Here is a 27,477-nt window from a genome sequence, read left to right on the forward strand (position 1 = left end):
TCACAAAAGTTAAGAACCCATGGGATATAAAGGGAAAGGGGCAAATTGAATTCAAGATTGTGTTAGGAACAGGAAGCAAATTATTGTGGTTGATGAGTATTTTTGCAACTGCAAAGCTGCTTGTGTGAAGTTCCACAGAGCTTAGTACTCAGGTTTTATATATTTTTTAATGGTTTAAACACAAAAAGTCATAATAAAGAATGAACATGTGGTTTGCAATAAGCAGAGGGAAGCTTTAGTCTGCAGGAAGGTAGAGAAATGATTAGTGCCTTTAGGAAGCAACAACCAGAAAAAGAGAATGCACAATAAATTACACGCTATTGAGTAGCGTGAAGTAATAGGGGATCTTGGAATGTATGTCCGTAAAATCATTACAATTGTTAGGGGAGGTCAGTGAGGTTAGAAAGGGATATGATATGCTATTTTAAGTTGAAGAGGTGACAGCAAAGAAAATGTCTGTGATAGAGGCCTGGAGATTGAGTAACAAAAAGGATGATGCTCACAGCTAATGAAGTGTTGACGACTTCTGGAAGAAATTCAAACGAAACAGAAAAAAAATCCAATTAATTGCACAGTATCGGTATAATCAAAAGGGAAGTAATGACCAATCAATGGATTTTATCTCAATTCATCTTTGAAACATGTTGCCCGAATAATTTCATTTTTCTACCAAATCTGTTTGAGACTTACCCTTATGTTTTGTGATCTTGTCTGGACAAGCCCCCCACTTCGAATTACATACACAGGAGTGTTATTTACTTCATTGTCTGCTTTATGTCGTAACAAATCCTCATAACCCTAATGTACAAAATGTCAATAATTAATAAAACTACTTTGTACCGTCAAATTATGCGTATTTTAGCAGAAAACATTGAAAACGAGGATTTAAAAGCTCAAAAACATATTATCAATATTCTGTTGAATGTTGTACATTGTTATGTACAATGATTTTAATCCAGGCACAATTTCAACTTTTCCTTGTTATTATTCATGTTGGAACTTTTAAAATATGACAATGGTCAGGGTTTATCGGTAGCTAACTTTTTTTTTTAATGGGAAGGAGATAAGTATTTGTACATTAATCTCTGAAATATTGCAGGAATTCTAGATGAAAAGTTATCAAAGATTTATAATTCAGTTTATAAATTTCACTTTTTAAGTTAAAATTGATATTTCTTCTCAAATCCCATACAATCCGCATATCCAAAAGAGAGATTAACTCGCGATCCTCCTAAATTACAATATTTAGACCAAATTGTAAATAAAACAAAACTGTATTTTTTCACACTGCATTTATGTTTAGAAATGCTATTCAAAGTGTTTGCATGATTAAGGTACTTAATCATAATAGGCCAAGCTGAAAATGCTTTAATCTTTGTTACAAGCATTGCACCATTAATGTTTTTGACCAAATTTGGAATCAGGATCTCCGCCAACTCTTGTACAAATCCAAATCAATAATCTGTTGCATTTTATGTTGTGTTGTTCCATGTAGATCAAACTTCAAGTTTTGTAGTAGATTTTGGAAGTTAAATCGATGCAGGTTTGGTTTACCAATCCAGCTGCTTTAGCATAAATGCATCCTCGGAATGAATAAAGTTTGTTGTGAAAGGCTGTATAATTTTCAAATTAAACTATTGATTAAAACCATTAAATAATATTCCTTAAATAAGTACATGCACAATACCCATACCAGCTAGCAGCACTAGAAGAAGGTTAAGGCAATTAAAGAGTATAAACTGAGAAAAAATACATGCAAAATCTCAGTATTCCTCCAAATACTTACATGCTGTGGGAGTCATCTTTCTACTTACAATGAAAGAATTGTAAACTGAACAGATGGTATAAAATGGAACAATTATAAGCTAGGAATCAGGTAGGAAATAAAAATGAAAGCAAACAGTGTTGTGCGTTCGGAGTTAATCGTTAATTTTAAAAAAAGGCACATTGTGCATGCACTTGTACCACCTCAACTAATCTTAAAATTGACAAAATAAAATGTTTGAATAAGTAAGTAAATTAAAAACTCAAACAGTGAGCTCGGTTTAAATGGACTTTCAAAAAGCATACAACAAAATTCATTAGATGTCCAAAATTTGATATTTTAACATTTTAAAGGGGTTTAAAGTGGGCATGCATTTTTGTATTTATATACAATATTTCAAATGATAAAAATCACATGCATTGTGTTTTGCATATTTCACCTAGTGTCCAGTAAAGTAACCTGAAATTAAACGGCACTCCATTGTATTATTCAATATAATCTTTAACAAATTATATTGGGATTAACAAATACATGTGGTAAAGAATAATATAGTCCAGATCACATCCTGCTGTCATGGCAACAGATACAGGGCTGTCGGAATCAACTTCAGTGAGGTAAATACTGTAACTGAGCCATATTACAGAGGAAATGGCACCACAGAATGCACATATTGTCATTGGTCATTTTCAGTTTCAAATCTGATGATAAAATATGAATATATAATCAAAAAGAGGCTTGTTAGAGAAACAGATTAAATCCATGCACATAATTGTCAAAGAGCCAATAATATTTTTCCTTCAATAGAAAACAAATAAGGCTGAAAAGAGTTTGCTTCCAGTCGACGTGGTGCTTTAACTAAAATAATTTATCCTGTTCCACAAGACAGAAAAATCAACGTGTTTCTCAAATATCTTTAAAAATTAAAAAACCCAGCAGATAATATGAAATAAAACAAACGCAAACATTTTGTTTTTATTTCTCAAATGCCTTTACGGCTAATTTCTGAACGATGTTATCAAGTTAACATGATTTGTAACAATGTACAACTATGGTAAAAAAAAAACAGTGATTTAAAGGCTAATATACAGAATATATTTCTCACCTGTTTAATTGCTGTTACGGTAATTACAAAAAATAATGGCAGCCCACTTGTGAAAGGACTAGTCGGAGTATCTATCATCAACTGGAAAAAAATGATGCATATTTGCATATTTATGGAATTATGTTCAATAGAGACTGAAACATTACAGTATAAAGAGACTGATCAGTTATCATTAAAATATTGACCAATGCACTGGACCAAACTAGAATCAATGATGTTTCACTGAAAATTATCAGGCAAATGAATTGTTGAGTTGAAGCTTTAGGGAACAGGGTTTCCCCTCTTCTACTATAGATGAGGCACTCACCAGGGTCTCCTCTATATCCCACAGCTCTGCTCCCACTCCCCATCCCCCAACTCGTAACAAGGACAGAGTACCCCTTGTCCTCACCTTCCACCCTACCAGCCATCACATACAACAGATAATCCTCTGACATTTTCGCCACCTCCAATGGGATCCCACCATTGGCCACATCTTCCCATCTCCTCCCATTTTGGTTTTGGAAATGCTACACCTGTCGCTTTACCTCCCCCCTCGACTACATCCAAGGACCCAAGCAGTCTTTCCAGGTGCGGCAGAGGTTCACCTGCACCTCCTCCATCCTCATCTATTGCATCCGCTGCTCTAGGTGTCAGCTGCTCTAAATCGGTGAGACCAAGCACAGGCTTGGCGATCGCTTCCGCACCTTTCGTAATAACCAACCTGGTCTCCCGGTGGCTCAGCACTTCAACTCCCCCTCCCATTCCGAATCCGATCTTTCTGTCCAGGGCCTCTTCCATGGCCAGAGTGAGTCCTACCACAAATTGGAGGAGCAGTACCTCATATTTTGCTTGGGTAGTTTACACCCCAGCGGTATGAAAATTGACCTCCCCAATTTCAGATAGTCCTTGCTTTCTCCCTCCTTCCCCTCCCCTTCCAAGCTCTCCCACAGCCTACTGTCTTCTTCCTTTCTTCTTCCCGCCCCGCCACCCCCACCCACCCCCCCTCCCCTCCCCCCCCTCGAAAAGTCACCTATTCCTTCGCTCCATAGATGCGGCCTCACCCGCTGAGTTTCTCCAGACTTTTTGTCTATCTGTTGAGTTGAAGTGATCTCAGCCACTTGTCTCCTTTGCCTTTTCTACCACAGAGGTTATACAGGTAGCTGCTATAATGCAACAGTTGTATTCCTAAGTAATCTCTTGTCTTATCTCCTTTATAAGTATCAAGAAGAGTCCTGTCTCAAAACGCCACCCATTCCTTCTCTCCACAGATGATGCCTGTTACTCTTGCTTTTATTGTATATCTTCCTTATGAGGACAATTGGATCAACAGGGAAATAGGTGCTAGGTGCTAGGGAGTTTCAGATTCAAAGTCATGGAGTCATAGGGCATTGAAACAGGCCCTTTGGCCCAACCTGTCCTTGCCCATCCAAGCTAGTTCCATTTGCCTATTCCTGCCCCATATCCATTGAAAATTCACCTATCCAAATGTTTTTTTAAATGTTGTTATTGTACCTGCATCAACCACTGAAATACTTGCAATGCTTAACAAAGTTATTTTTCCCGCAAGGATTTTCAAATGCAAAGATATTTTTAATAATTGTAAGTTTACTTTTGTTACTGCAAACTATAAATATGAATTGCTATATGGTAAAGATAACACAAAATGCTGGTAAAGATACACACAAACTCAGGGGTCAGGCTGCATCTAGAGAAAATGGATAGGTGACGTTTTAGGGAGGAACCCTAGTTCAGAATGCAAGGTACATTATTTAATGGAGTATAATTGCATATGTCAATAGAAACAATAGTTAACATATTCGATATTTCATACAAATAGCGTTAATGTTTAAATATTTTGTGTATGTCTTTACATCAGTAGATATTAAAGGCATCTTAAAATTAGTAGCAAATATAATTGGAGCCAAAGTATAAAGCAAATCTGTGCGACTAAAAGGCTGTTATAACATTGGAACTAAGGGGATGCTTTCTAGGATTGTAAATGAGGAGACCAAACGAGGTAGTGGAAGCTGGGTACCATTTAAAACAAATCCCTAGCTAATGGAAGTCCCCAGTGGAATGGAAAGCAGGAAATACAACACAGCTATTCAAGAAACTAGCGGGAGAGGAGAGGGACTATAGTACAGTTAACCTTACATTAGATGCCTTGGAAAATGGTAGAATCCATTATTTAGGAAGAGATAATAATGCATTTGGAAATGTATAACATTCGGCAGGATCAGATTATTTTATGAAAGGGCAATTATGCTTATCAAATGTATTTAGATTCTTTAAGGAGGTGTCTGGCCAAATGAGGAGCCAGAGGCTATTGTGTATTTCAATTTCAAAGAAGCATTTGATAGGATTGTATTTCAGGTAACTACAAAGGTGCTCATGGATTGACAGTAACATTAGCCTTGTTACATGATTTGTTAACACAGGAAACCCAAATTGGGAAAAACGGGCACATTTTCAGATTGGCAAATTGTAATTATTGGGAGATCCAAGGATATGTTCTGAGACCTTTCCTATTTACAAATGAACTTTAAGGACTTAGATGAAAAGACTAAACATGGATAAAGCATGTGGTGGGGGAGGGGTTAGGGAAGCATGCTATAGGAGGATAGTCTGCAAAAGGATATTTGTGAGATTAAAAAACTAGGCAAAATGTTGGCAGATGTGGAGAAATGCATGATTCTCCACTTTTGAAAGGAGATTGGAAATACGTTATTTAAATGATGCAAGACTAATGCTGACATTCAGAGAGATCTGGGTTTACTCAAAAATGAAAGTCAGCATGCAGTTGTGAAGGCAAATGGAGCAAGTGGTGTTGAAGCAAAGTCGTGATGTTGGTGGTACTGAAATAATGAGCAGGTTTTATCGGTGTTACAGCTTCTCCTGGTTCTACTTCTTAAGATTCTATACATCTAATAATTAAAAACACTTTGTTAAACATTTGCTGTTAATGCAAGATTAATTTTACTCGCAGTGCCCTTGGCAGTGATAAATGATTTCCACAATCATTAAAGCTCTCCCTGTACAGTTTATCACTAAGTTTAAAATCTGAATCAAATTTGTCTTACAAAAAGGATTGCTAAAATAACTGGATACTCACTGCAGTGTCAATAGGTTCAAAATTTAGTCTGAAATATCACCTTCATCGTAGTATTATTTATAAAATGAACTCAAATAAGCTGCGGGGTTTTTGATTTAATTTACATAGGAAAAACAAAACTTTACAGCTGGAGTAGGACATGACCACATAAACTGCTTGAAATTCCATGCTAATTAGCTTTATGTAACCAGTAATACTCAACAACGGGATCCCATTTCTGAATCCAGGATGATATTTAAATGAGGCATTCAAACTTTTAAGCCAGACAGACTAATTCAAATTTTAATAATGTTCGTTAATTCAAAAGCAAGAAATTTCAATCAATAATATTGATCACATTTGGTTACCAGATAAACTTACTTGTACAAGAAAAATTACAAGAAAGTAGAAGTTGGCTATTCTTCGGAATTGTTCAAATAAATTTTTTGGGATAAAATTCCATAGCGTGTACTGCAAGAAATAAAGGAAAAACAATTATGCCTGCAATGCAAATGTTTAAAAAGGCCACAAGATGCAATACAAATGAAAAATGAATTCTATCACATTAAAGGGATATCCACTTCGCTGCCATTAGACCTCTTCAGCTTGGATTCAAGTCACAATATTTGTACTCATTATTTGCGTCAATACGGTTGTGGCCTATCCTGGCATAGCAACAAGTCACCTTCAAGAAAGAAAGTGGAATCTTATCAAAATTACAGATTACAAAACAAATTTCAATATTGATTAAGATATGGCAGTTAAATGTTTTCAAGCCCAAAAAATTATGGACAACCTTGAATAACTAGGTGCAGTAAAACTCCACAAACCTGTCACAGACGTTGCTGGTGCTGGACTGCAATTCATCTTGACTGTTGTTTATGACTCTTAATAATACACCTAGACATTTTTAAATTACATTTCTTTGCATGTTACATAGAGATATAATACATTTCCTAGAGGCCCTAGTGATTTTAAATGGAGCGTGGGAAATGGGGCCATGACAGGTTTAAAGGGAGTGCAAGAAATAAAACCAAGTGAGCTGGATGTTGAACCTTTGGGATTTCTAAACAATTGGAGAGTGGATTATCTCTTCCCGAAGTCGCCCTTAAGGGCGCAGAAGGCAAGACTCTCCCATGGTGAACATTCGAGCATGTGCGGCTGGCTGGGAGACGCCACCTCCTCCGACCGGCTGGCCAGGAGACCCCCTCAAAAATAAACTATTTTTTTCTGTGTATATGCACTGGAAAAAACATCTTATTGGTACAGAAGGCCTTTAGGTGACCCTTTAAGATTATGAAATGTTTTATAGGCCCCAAGAAAACAGATGTTATCTGGTAGGCAAACGCTAAGGGCTATAAATATAAAACAGGTAACAATAAACCCAAGAAAGAATTCAGGGGAAATCTTTGTAGAGAGGGGTTAAAATATGCAACTTGGCATTCTCAAGGCAAATACCATCTGTGCAGTTAAAAGAATGTGGCTATATTTAAAGGACAACTACATTAGTACATGAAAGATGAAAGACAGGATGCATTGACAAAGTTTGATCAAACTTTGATGCATAATAAGACTAGGATATACAATTTAGTGGCCTATTTTAGTATCATAATTCCTGTGCAATTATCACAGACATGTTTCAACTGCAAAAATAATCAGAATACTCAGATCAAAGCAGGCATGTTATTACTGTCAAAAAAAGTTATATAAGTAAATTAAATTTCCAATAAATTGCAAGAACTCATAGTAACGTTATGAAAGAGCAGATATTATGAAATGTTCTACCAATTTCCATTGCTCATTACCTTGGACGATATTATCCGATTGTCTGGAAACTTCTGGCGAACAAAAGGACTGTGCTCAGGGAACTGATTGGAAACATAAATTGTCCTTGTGGGACTCTGATGTGGCGGGTCAAATCCCTGCAAGATAAAAGACATTTGTATTCTTTCAATAGGGTAATTCAACATCAAATATAAATACCCATAAAAAGTACCCATAACAAATTTTCCAAAAACTAATATAAAATTGATTGCGATACCTCAAAAGTCTAGGAATTATTAAACCATACCAAACAAGGTTTGTGCCTAAGTAACACTTAAGGGCACGACGAATTAGCTGACAAAATTTAAAGTGCATATTTTGATTAACCTTGAAAGAGATATTCAAATAGCTATCAGTATGAAGTTTATTGAAGCATATTTATACCCTAATGTTTCTTTGGATTATACTTAATGCAAATAGATCTGCAAAGCCCAGTTAATGTTGTTTTGTCTCTTGGCTGGAACTGGATACATTATTCAACATGTAATCTGATCGGCATATTAAATAATTTTATCATGACAGCATCTGACTTGTACAACATACGCAATACAGTGCAACACATTAGCCATGATTGCTGCTCAGCTTTGCATGGAAATATTCAATTAAAAGAACGTTATCCATTTTTTGTTCTGAAATGTATATTAAATTTATTTATGCAATTTATGACATTTATTCAGTTTATTTTGTAATTCCACTGCGATTTCAATGATAGAAAATGTACATGGAATTTTGCACTAGATTTTCAAATTATTAATGTTGCAAGGAATAAACTCATTCTAACAATGTTGTTCACAGTGGAGACAGAAGAAAGTTTCCACCAAGTGACTCAAATGCTGGAATCTTACTTGCACGAGAGATATTTGATTATATGGGTTGTAACTCGGCCTCAGGACTGCAGTGGCAAAATACAGTATAAAGTAGTGAGAGGGAAGGCCGAGATAAGAACTAGAATAAAGGGCCTGTCCCAACAGCATGCGATAGCATGCGTCTAGCGCGACTAAACGTGGTCGTTTGAGGCGTATGGCCTCACGGGGCCGGTCCCACTTCGATCGGCGGAGGCGTATGGAGTTGTGCGGGGCTGGTCCTGACATCGAGCGGGGCTCCAAAAATCTTACACTGTCCGAAAATCTCGCGCGACAACGGCCTGTCAGCCCGCAGCTGCATTGAGGCCGTACGCAGCGTCTCGATGTCGTACGCAGCGTCTTGACGGCGTGCGCCTAGCGCGTGGCATTGCGCGATGACGTCACCGCCCGACGTCCAAATTCAATCAGCCCGCCTCCTGCCCAGCTGATTGGTGAGTATGATGACCAGCCCCGCACAACTCCATACACCTCCGCGGTTGGAATTGGGGCCAGCCCCGCGAGGCCGTACGCCTCAAGCGACCACGTTTGGTCGCGCTAGACGCATGCAATCGCATGCTGGTGGGACAGGCCCTTAACACTTCATATCCTCTTGGGTAGCCTACAATCCAATGATATGAACATTGAATTTTCCAATTTCAGGTAACGACACCTTCGTATTCCTTTTGCATTCTTAGCAGTTCATCTGGGTTGTCTCTTGCTTCATTCATCTTTCCCATTTCAATCTCTCCACCACGCAAATACCTATCCACCTTGTTTTCTTTCTCCGCTAGCCTATACTTCCCATCCTCTTCCCCATCGGGTTCCATCTGCCCACCATCGGATACTACATGCGGTTCCACTAAGCAGCCCAGTGGCGTAGCGGTAGATCGGCTGCCATGCAGCGCCAGACACCCGGGTTCGATTGCATACAAAGTTTGTATGTTTTCCCTGTGATTGCATGGGTTTTCTCTGGGTGTTCCTGTTTCCTCCCACACTCCAAAGACATATAGGTTTGCAGGTTCATTGGCTTTGCTAAAATTGTAAATTGTCCCTAGTGTGTAGGATAGTGTTAGGGTACGGGGTGATTGCTAATCGGCACGTACTTGGTGGGCTGAAGACCCTGTTACTACACTGTATCTCCAGTCTAGCACCTTCCAGCCTTTGTCTCTACCTTCCCACTCCTCTCCCCCACCTAGATCTATCTGTCTATGCATTTCCTTATCTGTTTCCACCCATCACCCACCTGCATGTGTCTCACACTCTTTTACCTGGCTCCATCTATCCACCTTCCCCATCTCATCCAATTCTACCTTTCATCTACCAGCCTTTGCCTCACCCTTCACTCTCACCTCTTTAGATTTGTCCTCTTCCCGCTACACTGTCAGTCCTGACGCATTGTCATGACCCGAAATGTTGACCAACCCTTTGGTTCCACAATTGAGGCTTAACTCACTGTTCATCCAGCTGTTGGCCTTTGTGTTACGCTAGTGGAGATCGGTAGCTTTTATATTCTTGTGTTGTGGATTATAGTAAATATTTCATTAAGAATAACTCCATCTAATGTGGGATGCCTTGCATTCAAACCAATGTAACCATGCTAATCAATTCTTTCTGAACCAGCCATACACAAGCTCACTATTTCAGAATTGCTGAAAGCAGATAGGCAAAAAGTAAAATCACAAATGAAATGAAAAGATTAAGTCAATTTTTTTCAACTCATCAAAAGGATAGCAATATTGAGCAATTGTAGAGAATGTATTGGCAATATAAAAATAAGCCTCTATTGAGTAGAACCTAAAATCTGAATAAATTACTCATCACCAGTATCATTCACACCAAACCTCTTGATCCAAACATGGAAAAAAATGCAGAATTCCTTAGGGGAGAGGAGTTACTTAGCATCAAAGCAATCTTTGAACAAGTGTGGCAATAAGGAGTCCTAGTAAGGCAAAAAACTTTTCAATGATTGAAGTCATTTCATTCACAATCTGGTTGGAGGTGTGGAGATGAATCAGAGCATCGCTGCTGGACTTTATCAGGGTGATATCCACGGTCCAAACATTTTCAGTTCTCCCATTGACCATTCACTTTGTCATTAGATAAAGTGTGATATTCACTAATGAGTGCACAACGTTCAAAACACCCCAGTGAATGAAACACCCCATGACTGCATGCAACAAAGTGACATTCAGACATGAGCTAATGAGCAGGAAGTAAAGATCACACAAGTACCAGGCAATGAACAGCTCCAAAGTTGAACTCTCTCTATAATTATAAAATTCTGATCTTGGATGTGGATGTATTTATTTGTGTATGTGTGTCTTGTTTGTCTGTGATTCACATCTCCTCGAAAACACGACCTGCAAACGGTGACATTTTTACATATTCCGATAGAGATTTACCTGATGATCTCAAAAATCGCCTCATCTGAAAATTTGATTAATTATTTCTTGAGTTATTTATTAAAACTGTTCACAAAAATGAAATATTTTTTAAAGCTAACGAGCTGATGACGTCACAATGGCTCTGCTCCTCGTGGCAACACTCAGCCTGCTGGGGAGAGGAGGGGGGAGTGGGGGAAGAGGAGACTTTTCGGGTCGAGACCCTTCTTCAGACTGATTTCGACCCGAAACGTCGCCTATTCCTTCACTCCATGGATGCTGCCTCACCCGCTGAGTTTCTCCAGCATTTTCATCTACCTTCGATTTTTCCAGCATCTGCAGTTCTTTCTTAAAAATTAAATAGAGAACCTACCTTAAACCATGGCATAGATCCTAATTTTGACCGATTTAGAAGTAATTTATTTCCAGTCAATAGTGAACATTCTGAGAGCTACTGCTATGGCTTGAGATTGTACTCAAATGAATTGACTGCATATCACACATGTTTTCCATTATTTAGATGGTTCATGCATGCAACCAATAATATAGCTACCTCTGTACCACTAACCACGCCTTAGTTATCAAGTATAATAACTCTCTCTCTCTCTCTCTCTCTCTCTCTCTCTCTCTGTTCCAGCACGGTCATAGACTGTATGCAGTCAGTGCTGGAATGTGTCTAACCTATGTGATCATTAAACATTAAGTAAAGTTACAAGTGTGTCAGACTTAACTTCTTTACATGGTGTCAGAAAGTTAAAACGCCCGCCTCCTGTTTATCGGGTTTCATTTCTTTGAAAGTGTTGCTTTATCGGAGTTTTTTCGTACCGCTTTGCCACCATGGCATCCCCGTGCCGTAAACCCTCGTCCCTGGTCTTTGATGCCGACATTGCGGAGCGCTGGGCGACTTTTGAGTTGGATTTCGCACACTACATTAATATCGTTCATCGCAACGATCCCGATGCCGTCAAAGCCTCTCTTCTGCTGAACCTTGCCGGTCCTGATGCCATGAGGAGAGCACTAGCCTTCGCCTACAATCCCGCGGTCCGGGATGAAAATGATCAAGTTCAAGTACCTGCGGAGTCTGCCAATGATCCGGTATGTTTGCTGCGAAAGTTTGCTGAGATTTGTGACTTGCCCTCTAACCGCATTTTAGAGCGAGCTAGGTTTTTACGAGGAAGCAACAGCCTGACGAACCAGTTGAGTGTTTTATTGCTGATCTGCGCTATCTCGCCCAAAGGTGCCAATTTGAAAATATGACTGACCAGCTTACTAGGGACATTCTAGTGACAGGGATGCTGAATCAGAAACTGCGATCGGAGCTATTGAGAAAGCCAGATCTTACTCTGACCGAAGCAATCCACGCGTGCGGCTTGGCTGAAGTTGTTGACCTGCTGTTCGGACAGTGGGAGTCTGATAGCCGATCGATCAATTTAACTGGTCTCAACAGACCGCGTCCCAAAATAGACAACACTAGACCTGCGCCGCGGGCAAACTACCTCCCCGGCGGGCACGTTGTTAAAAAGTGCCCCAATTGTAATTATATGCATTCGATGCAGATGCAGTGCCCGGCTTATGGAAAATCCTGCAATTTCTGCAAGAAATTGAATCATTTCTCGGCGGCCTGCCGATCCCGTGGGAAATTTCCCCCAGCTTCTAGACAAGTATTAAACAACCTGGTACAAGTCGATAACGGGTTTGGTTCCCATTCCTCTCTTGACACTGCCCACGACTCTGAGCCAATTAGTTCTCAAGGAGACGCCAGTGTATTCACACTCCTACACGCACCTGCTCGACTCCCCGATCCATCGGTCCTCATAACTGTCAACAATTATTCTTTCTTGGCTAAGCTCGACACGGGGGCAAAGGTCACTTTTATGTCAACAAGCCTGTTCAGAAAGATTAGACATAATGAGCTGCTGACTGCAGACCGTTCGACTTTACATGCTTATGGGGGCGAGGTGCTGAAACCAGTGGGGAAGGCCACTTTTAATTGCGTGCTGAAGAAATCATCGCGGGCTCTCATGTTCTATGTTCTCGACTATGACTGTGTACCCCATGAGAACCGTGGAAGATGTTGCAGCTCAAGTCGGGCAGGCCACGGTCTACTCTGTCCTTGATGCCAAGAGTTCCTTCTGGCAAATACCACTCGACAAACGCTCCTCCGACCTGACAACGTTTGCCACTCCTTATGGCAGATTCAAGTTCCTACGGATGCCATTTGGTATTAACTCTGCCAGCGAGGTGTTTCAGCGGTCCATGGAACAGCTGTTCGCCGCGCATGCCATGTGCCATCATCGTGGATGACATCCTAGTCTGCGGGAAGAATGCCGCCGAACATGACAAGAACCTCCGCCGGGTCCTGGACCGGGCCCGGCAGATCAATTTGAAACTGAACAAAAATAAGTGCAGATTCCGCGTCTCTGAAGTGCCTTACATCGGGCATATTTTCACTTCTAATGGACTGAAGCCCGACCCGCAAAAGACAAATGCAATCTCCGAGATGTCAGCCCCAACCGACGTCCTCGGTCTGCAACGATTCCTGGGCATGGTCAATTACCTCGGGGAGTTCATACCTAATCTCAGTGAGCTGAGCTCGTCCCTGAGGCAGCTAACTAAAAAGACACTGTCTTGGTTTCCACAACACCAGCAGGCTTTCGAATGTCTGAAGTCAAAGCTGACCAGCACCCCGACACTAAAATTCTTCGACCTGTGCCGTCCCATTGTTGTTACCTGTGATGCCTCTCGTTTTGGACTCGGTGCTGCTTGCCTGCAGCTCTATGACGACGGTTCGCTGTTACCGGTCTCGTATGCCTCGCGGACCATGACCGACACGGAGCAACGGTATGCTCAGATCGAGAAGGAGCTCCTGGCAGTGGTGTTCGCTTGCTCCAAATTTAAAGATTTTCTCTTCGGCAGCAAATTCACAATCGAAACCGACCACCAGCCATTAGTGACTATTCTTAACAAACCCATACATGTTGCCCCCGCCAGGCTGCAGCACATGATGCTGCAGCTCCAGCATTTTGATTTCCAAATCGTATACAAGAGGGGCACTGAGATGCATGTGGCCGACACACTGTCTCGTGCCCCACAAGCCTCCTGTGACCGTCACCCTTACGAGCAGGAAGACCTGTTGGTACTGAACGTCAACTTTTCCCAACCAAGCAGCTGCAGTGCCTGACCGAGCACACCGCCGCTGACCCTGCTTTGCAGCAGCTCGCAGCCGTTATCAAGCGTGGGTGGCTCGACAGACGCACCACTTTGCCGTCGGGTGCCCAGCCGTTCTTCCTGGTCCGCGATGAGCTGGTGATCCAAGATGGTGTTATTGTCAAGGGCCACAAGGTCGTGGTCCCAGCCTCTCTATATGATCTATACTATAACGCAGCCCACAGCAGTCATCCTGGGGTCGATGCCACTATTTCTCATGCCCAAGGACAATTCTACTGGCCTGGTATGGCCAAATACATCAGGGACCGAGTGTCCTCCTGTTTCCCCTGCAACAACCTCGCCCCACACCAGCAGCGCCAGCCTCTTTTGCAGCAGCCGGCGCCTACCATGCCCTGGACATCGCTGGCTGCCAACATATTCGAATGGCGGGGCAAGCAGTTTCTCGTCCTGGTTGACTCGTACTCCAACTGGTTTGAGGTGGACCTACTTCCTTCCATCACCTCCGAGATGGTCATCAGCAAACTGCGCATGCACTTCACCACCTTCGGTGCCCCTGTCCGCTTGCAGACCGACAATGGCTGGCAATTCACAAGCGCAGAATTCAAGGCTTTCGCTGCCAGGTGGAACTTCCATCACTACACTAGCAGCCCTGAGTACCCACAAAGTAACGGCCCGGCTGCGCGGGCTGTGCGGAGTGCTAAGGGTCCGCTAGAGCAGTCCCGCCTGTCCAACTGTGATTTCTACCTGGGCTTACTTAACCTACGTAACATCTCCCGGGACCCGACCATGGGTTCCCCTGCCCAGCGTCTGATGTCGAGGATGACAAGACCACCCATGCGAATCGCCCAACCCAAAGTGCTCGAGCCTGCCACTGTCCACCAGCGGATTGAACAGAAGCACGAGGTTCAACGATGGTCGCACGACAAGTCCTACCGACCGCTGTCGCCTCTACTGCCCGGGCAGGTCGTTCGGATGCAGACTACCACTGGCTATTCCCGCCTCGCGACCGTGGTTGGTGTGGCTGACTCTCCCAGATCTTACCTGGTAGACTACGATGGGACTGTCTATCGTCGGAGCAGTCAACACCTGTGGCTGTGAACGAGTCGAAGCCTGCACCTGAGGGTCCTTATGCTCCTCCGTTGCTGTTCCAGCCTGCTACTGCCGATTGCCCTGCTGTTCCCTGCATGCCCCAGACCCCTCGCCTGTTGCGTTCTCCTCCTCCGCTGCCGCCAGGTTTTGGCCGGGTTGCTTCCCCTCCTGCACGTTCGCCTTCCCCTCCTGCCTCTCCCGCTCCGACTGCGTCTCCTCCTGCTTTAACATTCTCGCCTGCTTCCACTACGCCTTCTCTTCTTTCCGATGGGAGGGGGGGGGGAAGGCACTGTACGCACGGGTTCGGGTCGCATTGTTAAGCCGCCTGTTCGTTACGGCGACTTTGTTTAACCTCGCATGCTTTGTGTAATCACACTGCCACGGCTCCAATTCTTTTTTGATTTCTAAGGGGAAGGATGTAGATGGTTCAAGCATGCAACCAATAATATAGCTACCTCTGTACCACTAACCACGCCTTAGTTATCAAGTATAATAACTCTCTCTCTCTCTCTCTCTCTCTCTCTCTCTCTCTCTCTCTCTCTCTCTGTTCCAGCACGGTCATAGACTGTATGCAGTCATTGCTGGAATGTGTCTAACCTATGTGATCATTAAACATTAAGTAAAGTTACAAGTGTGTCAGACTTAACTTCTTTACTTCTTTACACATTATATCTAAGTACATCTGACAATAATAAACCAATTCAGAGACCAATAGGCGTTTCTGGCAGTTCCTCTTAAACCTGAAGGTGAGGATCACATGCACATGGCAATGCCAATGCACCATCAGGACTTGGTCCTCCAATAATGCTGGATCTAAACCTTGGTTAGCAAGGACAAGTTGGGCCCAAGGGCTTGTTTCTGTGCTCTATGACTATTACCTGGAATTGCTTATCCAACAACATGGTGTTGGATAACAGTGGGGTACCTCAAGGCTCGGTGCTGGGACCGCAGCTATTTACAATATACATCAATGATTTGGATGAAGGGATTCAAAGTAACATTAGCAAATTTGCAGATAGAAACATAGAAATTAGGTGCAGGAGTAGGCCATTCGGCCCTTCGAGCATGCACCACCATTCAATATGATCATGGCTGATCATCCAACTCAGTATCCTGTACCTGCCTTCTGGTACCCCCCTGATCCCCTTAGCCAGAAGGGCCACATCTAACTCCCTCTTAAATATAGCCAATGAACTGGCCTCAATTACCCTCTGTGGCAAAGAGTTCCAGAGATTCACCACTCTCTGTGTGAAAAAAGTTCTTCTCATCTCGGTTTTAAAGGATTTCCCCCTTATCCTTAAGCTGTGACCCCTTGTCCTGGACCTCCCCAACATCGGGAACAATCTTCCTGCATCTAGCCTGTCCAACCCCTTAAGATGACACAAAGCTGGGTGGCAGTGTGAACTGTGAGGAAGATGGATGCTATGAGTATGCAGGGTGACTTGGACAGGTTGGGGGAGTGGGCAGATGCATGGCAGATGAAGTTTAATGCAGATAAATGTGAGGTTATCCACTTTGGTAGCAAAAACAGGAAGGTAGATTACTATCTAAATGGCGTCAAGTTGGGAAAAGGGGAAGTACAACGCGATCTGGGGGTCCTTGTACATCAGTATATGAAAGTAAGCATGCAGGTACAGCAGGCAGTGAAGAAAGCGAATGGCATGTTGGCCTTTATAACAAGAGGAATCGAATATAGGAGCAATGAGGAAACACATTTTCTCAAAGAGAGTGGCGAGTCTGTGGAATTCTTTGCCTCAGAGGGCAGGTTCTCTGAATGCTTTCAAGAGAGAGCTGGTTGGGCTCCTAAAAATAGCAGTCAAGGGATATGGGGAGAAGGCAGGAACGGGGTACTGATTGGGGATGATCAGCCATGATCACTCACATTGAATGGCGGTGCTGGCTCGAAGGGCCAAATGGATGCACCTAATGTCTATTGTCTAATGGTGGGAATACCATCACTATAATGACTGCAGGTGTTCAAAGTGTGGCTCACTTTCACCTTCTCAAGGACAATTAGAGATAGACAATAAATGATTATTTTGCCAGTGGTACTCAAATCCCAAACTAAGAATAAGGGTGACATGGTGGCATGGCAGTAGAGCTACTACCTTACAGCGCCAGAGACCTGGGTTCGATCCTGACTACAGGTGCTTGTCTGTACATAGCTTGTCCATTCTCCCTATGACATGCGTGGGTTTTCTCTGAGATCTTCGGTTTCCTCCCACACTCCAAAGACGTAAAGATTGTAGGTAAATTGTCCCTAGTATGTGTTGGACCAGGGATCGCTGGTCTGTGCGGACTTGGTGGGCTTAAGAACCTGTTTCCACACTGCATCTTTAAACTAAACGAAAGAAAATAAATTCAAAAACCACTAACATTTATTTCTCCTCAACTCTAAAACACACAATGCCTCCTGGTTATGGGCAAATGTTTCGAATCTATTTTGCAACACACTAATCGCTCTTAGAATGCTCATTTCTGACAGTGAACAAGTTATTTTTAAATGGGTCAACATAAGGATTGGTGCAATGCAATTTAATTAATCTGCAAGATTGCAGACATAAAGACATTGTAAGTATTGGATAACCTGGGCCATATACATTTTCTTGGAGTCATCATCTTGGCCAGGTTATGCTTCATTAAAGTAAAACGGAAACCAAGAGTTGTAGATTCATACTTAAAATGTGTGTGGTTAGAGGTGCACTGCCAGCAGGAAGCGGCAAATGTACAAAATCCACTTTTGCACTTATAACTTATATTTTTAAACACCTTTAACAATAGGAGCACAATTGTTCAAATTGTTCTGATACTGAGCTGCTCAGGTATTGTGATATTTGTGGCCATGGAGCTGTTTTTATAAACATCTAATAAGAGGCACAGAAACAGCTGAAACTAGGACCAAATGGTGGGAGGGGTATAGCCTGTGACCAGATTGTCGTGGGATAGATCTCACCAATATTTCACTATACAAAACTATCTGCTTCTACAAAAGTGGGTCAGGGAAAGGTGATGTTGAGGTGGAGCAGCTAACGTAGATGTGACAGGTTACTTTTCAGATGACTTTGCCACTATTCAGAATGTATATGGGAAGCGAAAGTGCTACAGGTGCTAAAGGGATCAAAAGGTACCAGACAAGGCAATAGTATAGCAGCAGGGACAAGATTGCCAATAGACAATAGGCGCAGGATTAGGTCATACAGCCCTTCAAGCCAGCACCGCCATTCAATGTGATCATGGCTGATCACCTACAATCAGTACCCTGTACCTGCCTTCTCCCCATATCCCGGCTCCGTTATCTTCAAGAGCCCTATCTAGCTCTCTCTTGAAAGTATCCAGAGAACCGGCCTCCTCTCTTGAAAGTATCCAGAGAACCGGCCTTCTCTGAGGCAGAGAATTCCACACAATCACAACTCTCTGTATGAAAAAGTGTTTCCTCATCTCCGTTCTAAATGGCTTACCCCTTATTCTTAAACTGTGGACCCTGGTTCTGGACTTCCCAACATCGGGAACATGTTTCCTGCCTCTAGCGTGTCCAAGTCCTTAACAATGTTATATGTTTCAATGAGATCCCCTCTCATCCTTCTAAACTCCAGAGTGTACAAGCCCAGCTGCTCCATTCTCTCAACATATGACAGTCCCGCCATCCCGAGAATTAACCTTGTGAACCTACGCTGCACTTCCTCAATAGCAAGAATGTTTTTCTTCAAATTTGGAGACCAAAACTGCACACAATACTTCAGGTGTGGTCTCACTAGGGCCCTGTACAACTGCAGAAGGACCTCTTTGCTCTTATACTCAACTCCTCTTGTTATGAAGGCCAACATGCCATTCGCTTTCTTCACTGCCTGCTGTATCTGCATGCTTACTTTCATTGACTGATGAACAAGGACCCCCAGATCCTGTTGTACTTCCCCTTTTCCCAACTTGACACCATTTAGATAATAATCTTCCTTCCTGCTACATTAAACTGCATCTGCCCACTCACCCAACCTGTCCAAGTCACCCTGCATTCTCATAGCATCCTCCTCACAGCTCACACTGCCCCCCAGCTATGTGTCATCTGCAAATTTGCTAATGTTACTTGTAATCCCTTCATCATTAACATATATTGTAAATAGCTGCGATCCCAGCACCGAGCCTTGCGGTACCTCACTAGTCACTGCCTGCCATTCTGAAAGGAACCCGTTAATCCCTACTCAGTTTCCTGTCTGCCAACCAATTTTCTATCCACGTTAGCACTCTACCCCCAATACCATGTGCCCTAATTTTGCCCACTAATCTCTAATGTGGGACCTTATCAACTGCTTTCTGAAAGTCCAGGTACACTTCCAGAAGATTAGTCAAGCATGATTTCCTCTTCGTAAATCCATGCTGACTCAGACCTATCCTGTTACTGCTATTCAAATGTGCTGCTATTTCATCTTTTATGATTGACTCCAGCATCTTCCCCACCACCGATGTCAGGCTAACTGGTCTATAATTCCGTTTTCTCCCTACTGCCTTTCTTAAAAAGTGGGATAACATTAGCTGCCCTCCAATCCACAGGAACTGATCCTGAATCTATAGAACATTGGAAAATGATCACCAATGCGTCCACAATTTCTAGAGCCACCTCCTTAAGTACCCTGGGATACAGAACATCAGGCCCTGGGGATTTATCAGCCTTCAGTCCCATCAGTCTACCCAACACCATTTCCTGCCTAATGTGGATTTCCTTCAGTTCCTCCGTCACCCCAGATCCTCTGGACACTACTATATCAGGAAGATTGTTTGTGTCCTCCTTAGTGAAAACAGATCCAAAGTACATGTTTAACTCATCTGTCATTTCCTTGTTCCCCATAATAAATTCACCCTTTTCAGTCTTTAAGGGTCCAACTTTGGTCTTAACTATTTTTTTCCTCTTCACATACCTAAAGCTTTTACTATCCTCCTTTATATTCTTGGCTAGCTTATCTCTGTACCTCATCTTTTTTCCCCGTATTGTCTTTTTAGTTATCTTCTGTTGCTCTTTAAACATTACCCAATCCTCTGACTTCCCGCTCATCATTGCTATGTTGTACTTTTCTCTTTTATTGTTATATGAATGGGTAAGGAAGAATGGAACCAGATAAGTTTAGTCTCAATCAGCTCGGCAAATGTGGCGGGACATTGAATAAGAATAGTTTTGTTAACATTGTCTCCTTAAAAACTAATCAATATGAGTGGCGTAAATACTCTTAAAATGTACAGTGCCCTCCATAATGTTTGGCCCATCATTTATTATTTGCCTCTGTACTCCACAATTTGAGATTTGTAATAGAAAAAAAATCACATGTGGTTAAAGTGCACATTGTCAGGTTTTATTAAAATGTTTTTTTTATACATTTTGGTTTCACCATGCAGAAATTACAGCTGTGTTTATACATAGTCCCCCCTATTTCAGTCATCATAATGTTTGGGACACATGGCTTCACAGGTGTTTATAATAACGCAGGTGTGTATAATTGCCTCCTTAATGCAGGTATAAGGGAGCTCTCGGCACCTAGTCTTTCCTCCAGTCTTTCCATCACCTTTAGAAACTTTTATTGCTGTTTATCAACGTGAGGAACAAAGTTGTGCCAATGAAAGTCAAAGAAGCCATTATGAGACTGAGAAACAAGAATAAAACTGTTAGAAACATCAGCCAAACCTTAGGGTTACCAAAATCAACTGTTTGGAACATCATTAAGGAGAAAGAGAGCACTGGTGAGCTTACTAATCACAAAGGGATTGGCAGGCCAAGGAAGACCTCCACAGCTGAAGACAGAAAAATTCTGTCTATAATAAAGAAAAATCCCCAAACACCTGTCCGACAGATGAGAAACACTCATGAGTCAGGTGTGGATTTGTCAATGACCACACAGACGTCATGAACAGAAATAGAGAGGCTACACTGCAAGATGCAAAACCACTGGTTAGCCGCAAAAATAGGATGGCCAGGTTACAGTTTGCCAAGAAGTACTTAAAAGAGCAACCACAGTGCTGGAAATAGGTCTAGTGGACAGACAAGAAGAAGATTAACATATCAGAGTAATGGCAAGAGCATAGTCTGGAGGAGAGAAGGAACTGCCCAAGATCCATGGCATACCACCTCGTCTGTGAAACACGGTGGTGGGGGTGTTATGGCCTGGGCACGTATGGCTGCTGAAGGTACTGGCTCACTTATCTTTGTTGATGATACAACTGCTGATAGTACAGGTGCACAACCTTTTATCCGAAGATCCAAATAACGAAAACCTCCGAATAGCAACATTTTTTCAGTCCTTGAAGAAAGGTCCTTGAAAACGTTCACCGAGGGCGGCCCGCAGAGGTGACAGCGGAACCTCCGGTCGGTCCTCGAAGAAAGGGGAACTAAATCCCCATTCATAAAAGAGAAGGTGAGGGTATATTGCGCGGGAGGGTTAATAATTGACAATATGCTGCTACCTGCCCACTGAGTTAAAACGTTCCCACGGTAGACACGATACACAGTGTATCATGAGTCTTGCGTGGGAACTTCTCAACTCAGCGTGCAGGCAGCAGCAGATTGTCGCTCCCTTCAGTTTCACCCCACCTACATCCCTCTGCTCCCCGGCCACGTGTGTGACTCCATCCCTCCCCTCTCCAGCTCCCCGCCCATTGCACCGGCGTGGGGGCTTTGAACTGTCTTCACGTCGGCGATGGCAGCATACAGTGCAGTCACCGGAGACATCGGGACCAATTGGACGTCGACCACCAGGCCCACCGCAAGCATGGAGAACCGAGAGACCCACAGCCTGCAGCAGCCCAGCCCAGCCCCGCTCCAACTACAGAGGAACCTGGGTTGCGGATGACGGAGCGCAGCTCGGGGCGTCGTAGGGGCCCATCGGGGAGCGGGTTCCTGTTGGTCCTGACGTCTCCGGCCACCTGCTATCCTCCGGGAACTGTACCGCCCTTGCAGGAGAGTGGGGTTGTTTGCAGTTGCAGAGGGAGGGGGCAAGGGCGGTACAGTTCCCAGTCTCAGCTCCAGTCCAGGGGGGTGACCGGAGACGTCAGGACCAACGGGACAGCGACCCCCAGGCCCACTGCAAGCACGGAGATCCCAGAGACCCACAGCCAGCAGCAACTCCAGCCCAGCCCCGCTCCAACTCCAGAGAAACGCGTAGGGGCAGAAGCTGATTGTGTGCAAGGTGTTCTTGGGGTGGTGCAGCTCAGGCTGTGGGCAAACTGCCACTTGTCGCCGTAGCGGCCCATCGGGGAGCGGATTCCTCTGGAGTTGGAGGGGGAGGGGGGTATTGTGCTGTTTGATCGCCCCCTACTATCCCAGGGACAGGGAGACACAGCGGCTTTTTAGACTGGTGGGCAATCACTTCCAAAGTTCTGCCCACACAGTCAGTACACCTCTCCTACACTGCATTTCATACAAACATTTATTCTGCAAGAAAAAAACTACATTGAAGACTCAAACTCGCGATCGAGTAACTGCCGGGAACGAGGCGCAAACTCGCGACCTTGCGGATACAAGCCAAGCACTCTACCATTTAGCCAGCCATTAAAATCTACGCTAAAAAATTTCCATTCCGAAGACCGACAAATTCTGAATTACGAAAAGTGTCTGGTCCCAAGGCTTTCGGATAAAAGGTTGTGCACCTGTAGTAGCATAATGAATTCTGAACTGTATAGACACATCCTATCTGCTCAAGTTCAAACAAATGCCTCAAAACTCATTGGCCGGGGGTTCATTTTACAGCAAGATAAAGATCACAAACATACTGCTGAAGCAACAAAGGAGTTTTTCATAGCTAAAAAATGGCCACTTCTTGAGTGGCCAAGTCAATCACCTGATCTGAACCCAATTGAGCATGCCTTTTATATGCTGAAGAGACAACTGAAGGGGACTAGCTCCCAAAACAAGCATACGCTAAAGATAGCTGCAATACAGACGTCACAGAGAAGACACCCAGCAACTAGCTGGTGATGTCCATGAATCGCAGACTTCACGCAGTCTTTGCATGCAAAGGATATGCAACAAAATACTAAACATGACTACTTTCATTTACATGGCATTGCTGTGTCCCAAACATTATGATACCCTTAAATGTGGGGTTATGTGTAAAGACTGCTGTAATTTCTACATGGTGAAACCAAAATGTATAATAATGGCCTTTATTAAAATCTGACAATGTGCACTTTAACCATATGTAATTTTTTTATGTTACAAATCGCAAATTGTGGAGTACAGAGGCAAATAAATAAATGATGGGTCTTTGTCCCATACATTATGGAGGGCTCTGTGCATCAATGATAGCCAGCTGTGGCATTTAAATATCCCTGCTCTATCAACTGCCTTTGGGCTGCTTGACGACATGCCATGAATGATTCGTAACTTCCTTTAAGTGAATCACTAAAACAAATAATCTTTAATCCTAGCAAATTGTAGTGTATCCGGATGTTGCAGGATAGGCTGGTTCAGAAGCATATGGGATCCAAGATGAGCTAGCTAATTTAATCCAAAATTGGCTCAATGATAGGAGGAAGAGGGTAGTGATAGAAAAATGCTTTTCTGATTGAAAGTCTATGACTATAGGAGTATTGTAAAGATTGGCGGCAGTACCCTTGCTGTCTGTGATTTATATTAATGATTTAGATATGAACATTGGATGTAGGATTAGTAAGCCCTTGTAAAATATGAAAGTTGGCATTGCTGTGGTTAGCAAGGAAAGTTGATTAAGACTACAGAAGGATATAGATCAGATGGAAAGTTGGGCAGAGCATTGGCTGATGGAATCGGATCCTGACAAATATGAGGTGATGTATTTTTGGAAAGCAAAAAGTAGGCTATGTACAGTAAAACAGGGGAAAGAAGGATGTTGGGGTTTAAGGTATAGTTCATTGGAAGCACTTTTTTTTTGTTGTTGTTTGTGTACGTTGTGTTGTCCGTGTACGTCTTTGCTGTCGGTTCTGCGAACGTCCGCTACACCCGACAGAACCTCGTGGATATTGGTGATATTGGTGACCAGCGCCAGACTGCGGTTTCGGGTGTCTTCCATCGCAAGTATAACATCCCGGGCGACATAGCAAGACCACCGGGGTCCCCGTGGATTGTTGTCGGGTCTAGGAGGCGGCGCAGACGGAGGAGGGAGAGGAAGCAGAAGCGAGGCCGCAGGTCCGGTGCTTTGCTAAGGCTAAGGAATCGACCACACAAGCCACCTCTACCGAGCCTGTATCTCTCCAACGCCAGATCCCTGGTTCACAAAATGGATGACCTGGAAGTACAACTCGTTGGAAATCGATATGTCCGCGACTGCTGTGTTATGATCATCACCGAAACCTGGCTTCACCCGGGGATACCTGATGCTAGCATGCAGCTAGCAGGACGCTTTCTGCTCCGCGGGGACAGGTCTATGGACTCCGGTAAGAGCAGGGGAGGGGGTCTCTGTATATACGTGCATGAGAATTGGTGCAACAACGGGATAATCATAGACAATCATTGTTCCTCTGACCTCGAGTACATGTCTGTAAGATGCCGGCCTTTTTTTCTACCGAGAGAACTAACAGTCGTGATTGTCACGGCTGTGTATATTCCACCTGATGCCAATGTAAACAAGGCGCTCTCTCTCCTGCTGAACACCATTAACGAACAGCAGCAGGACCACCCCGAAGGTGTTCACATAATCGCAGGGAAGTGCTTCGAGAGATTGGTCCTCCAGCACATCAAGGACTATCTACCACCAGACTTCGACCCCCACCAATTCGCCTATCGCCAAAACAGATCCACAGAAGACGCCATTACCGTAGCTCTCCACTCTGTGCTGAGCCATCTGGAGCAGGGGCAGAGCTACGTCCGGATGCTCTTTGTGGATTTTAGCTCAGCTTTTAATACAATCATCCCGGACATTCTCATTGGTAAACTGGTCACTCTCGGCCTCCCCACTCTCACATGTGCCTGGATAAAGGATTTCCTCACCAACCGGCCCCAGACTGTGAGACTCGGCCCCCACCTCTCCTCCACTCGCAGGTTGAGTACCGGTTCCCCACAGGGCTGTGTGCTAAGCCCCCTCTTATACTGTCTCTACACCCACGACTGTAGTCCGGCCCACAACAACAACCGCATCGTCAAATTTGCTGACGACACTACTGTAGTCGGACTTATTTCAAAGGGAGACGAGGCAGCCTACAGAGAGGAAGTCCTGAAGTTGACAACCTGGTGCTCAGAAAACAATCGGGCTCTGAACACCAGGAAAACAAAAGAGCTCATTGTTGACTTCAGGAGGCACAGCACCGACTTAGCCCCCCTACACATCAACGGTGAGTGTGTGGAGAGGGTCAACACCTTCCGGTTTCTCGGCGTCCATATCGCTGCTGACATCTCCTGGACGGAAAACACGACAGCGGTCATCAAGAAGGCTCAGCAGCGGCTGCACTTCCTGAGGGTCCTCAGGAAGCACAACCTGGACTCTAACCTGCTGCTGACCTTCTACCGCTCGTCCATCGAGAGCCTGCTGACATACTGCATTACAGCATGGTATGGCAGCTGCACCATGGCAGACAGGGAGAGGCTTCAGAGGGTAACTAGGACACCGCAGAGGATCATTGGCTGCCCTCTCCCCTCCCTGATGGACATCTACACCTCCCGCTGCCTTAGCAGGGCAAAGAAGATCATAAAAGACAGCTCCCATCCTGCGTTTGGACTGTTCGACCTGCTGCCCTCTGGAAGGCGCTATAGGTGCATCATATCCAGGACAAATAGACTCAGAAATAGTTGCTTTCCGAGAATTATAACTACTATTAATTCTAATTCACACATGCACTGACTTCATTGCCCAACACCACGGACTTCCATCTGTATGTATGTATATATGTATGTAGCGCCGCAGAAATTGTGCACCCATCCCCCCCCCCCGCCCCTTCTCCCTTCTGTTTTTTGTTTTTCTGTTTCTTGTTTTTTGTGCTAAATTGTATGTATGCACTGAGTACGAGCAGCTTTCAGTTTCACTGTACATGTATAGTGACAATAAATGGCATATATATCATATACTACAGTACACAGGTGGTTAGGGTGGCAAAACTGGCCAATCATATCCTAACTTTCATGGGTCAAGGCATAGGATATTAAAGTTGGAATGTTATTTGCAGTGTTACTAAACATTGCTTTGGTTGTTCTCAACGGATTGTGTGGGTCTAGTCGCAATGTAATAGGAACGATATGTTTATGTTGGAGAGAGAATGCAGAAGGGATTCACCAGGTTGTTGCCTAGATTGGAGCACTTTAGTTGTATGGAGAGTGGGTAGGTTGGGTTTATGTTCTGCTGCTAAAGAGGCTGAGCGTTAAACTTAAAGAGGTATATACATTTCTAAGAGGCATAGATAAGGGAGATAATTTGAATCTTTATCCCCAAAGTCGGGCTAACAAAACAAAAGGTTGTTAGCTTAAGGCAAGAGGAAGGAGTATGAGGCCTTGTGGCTAAGGGGATCAGAGGGTATGGAGAGAAGGCAGGTACGGGATACTGAGTTGGATCATCAGCCATGATCATATTGAATGGCGGTGCAGGCTCGAAGGACCGAATGGCCTACTCCTGCACCTAATTTCTATGTTTCTATTTGAAGGGAAAGTGTTTTTCTTAAATAAACACAGTGGCTGCTATCGGGAATGCACTGCAAGAGAAAGTAATTGTATCTGACTCCATCATCATGTTTAAGAGACGCTTAGACAGACACTTAAATAAGCAAGGAATTAGTGTAGATGGGCATAAAGTTGGGCATAGACATAGTGGGCAAGAGGGCTTGTTTCTATGCAGTGTCATTGTATGACTCCGATTGCTCAAAAGCTGTTTTACCCTGAGATAGGGTTTAAATAAATCTTATTAACAAATCGCTTTACTTCATCCCAGAAATAGTTCACCCCTCTTCGACTTAACTTTCACTATCACTTTCATAAAGAAACATAGAAAACAACAAGAATGGGTAGGTAATTTGACCCTTCCCACTTCCTCTACCATTCAATACGATCATGGCTGATCAATAACCACAATATCATATTTGTGCTCTCTTCTCCTACCCTTTGATAGCTTTTGTATCTAGTTCCTTTTCAAATATATATATATTTTCTGCCACCTTCCAGCAGAACTGACCAAACAGAAATAAGACATTTGACCCCAGTCCCTCAAATTTAGTGTCCTGATTTCTGTCGATGTTTCTGTTTCCTTCTCCTGTGCAAACTTGTTTAAACCCCTGCCACATACATCAACACAAAATTT

General features: G+C 43.4%; 1 protein-coding gene across 3 annotated transcripts in view; it reads right to left on the minus strand.

The window, feature by feature from the left end:
• The window catches only part of atp11b (ATPase phospholipid transporting 11B (putative)), a 174,951-nt gene that overhangs the window by 142,833 nt on the left and 4,641 nt on the right, over window positions 1-27,477 (minus strand). For all 3 annotated transcript variants that reach the window (XM_055645390.1, XM_055645388.1, XM_055645389.1), the window contains exons 2-5: window positions 7,746-7,862; window positions 6,322-6,411; window positions 2,868-2,948; window positions 691-798 (exon numbers count right to left, since the gene is read on the minus strand). In XM_055645390.1, coding sequence (XP_055501365.1) covers window positions 691-798; window positions 2,868-2,948; window positions 6,322-6,411; window positions 7,746-7,862 — 396 coding nt within the window. The remainder of the gene's footprint in view (window positions 1-690; window positions 799-2,867; window positions 2,949-6,321; window positions 6,412-7,745; window positions 7,863-27,477) is intronic.

Source organism: Leucoraja erinacea, chromosome 14, assembly GCF_028641065.1.
Source record: "Leucoraja erinacea ecotype New England chromosome 14, Leri_hhj_1, whole genome shotgun sequence".
NCBI classification, from domain to species: Eukaryota; Metazoa; Chordata; class Chondrichthyes; order Rajiformes; family Rajidae; genus Leucoraja; species Leucoraja erinaceus.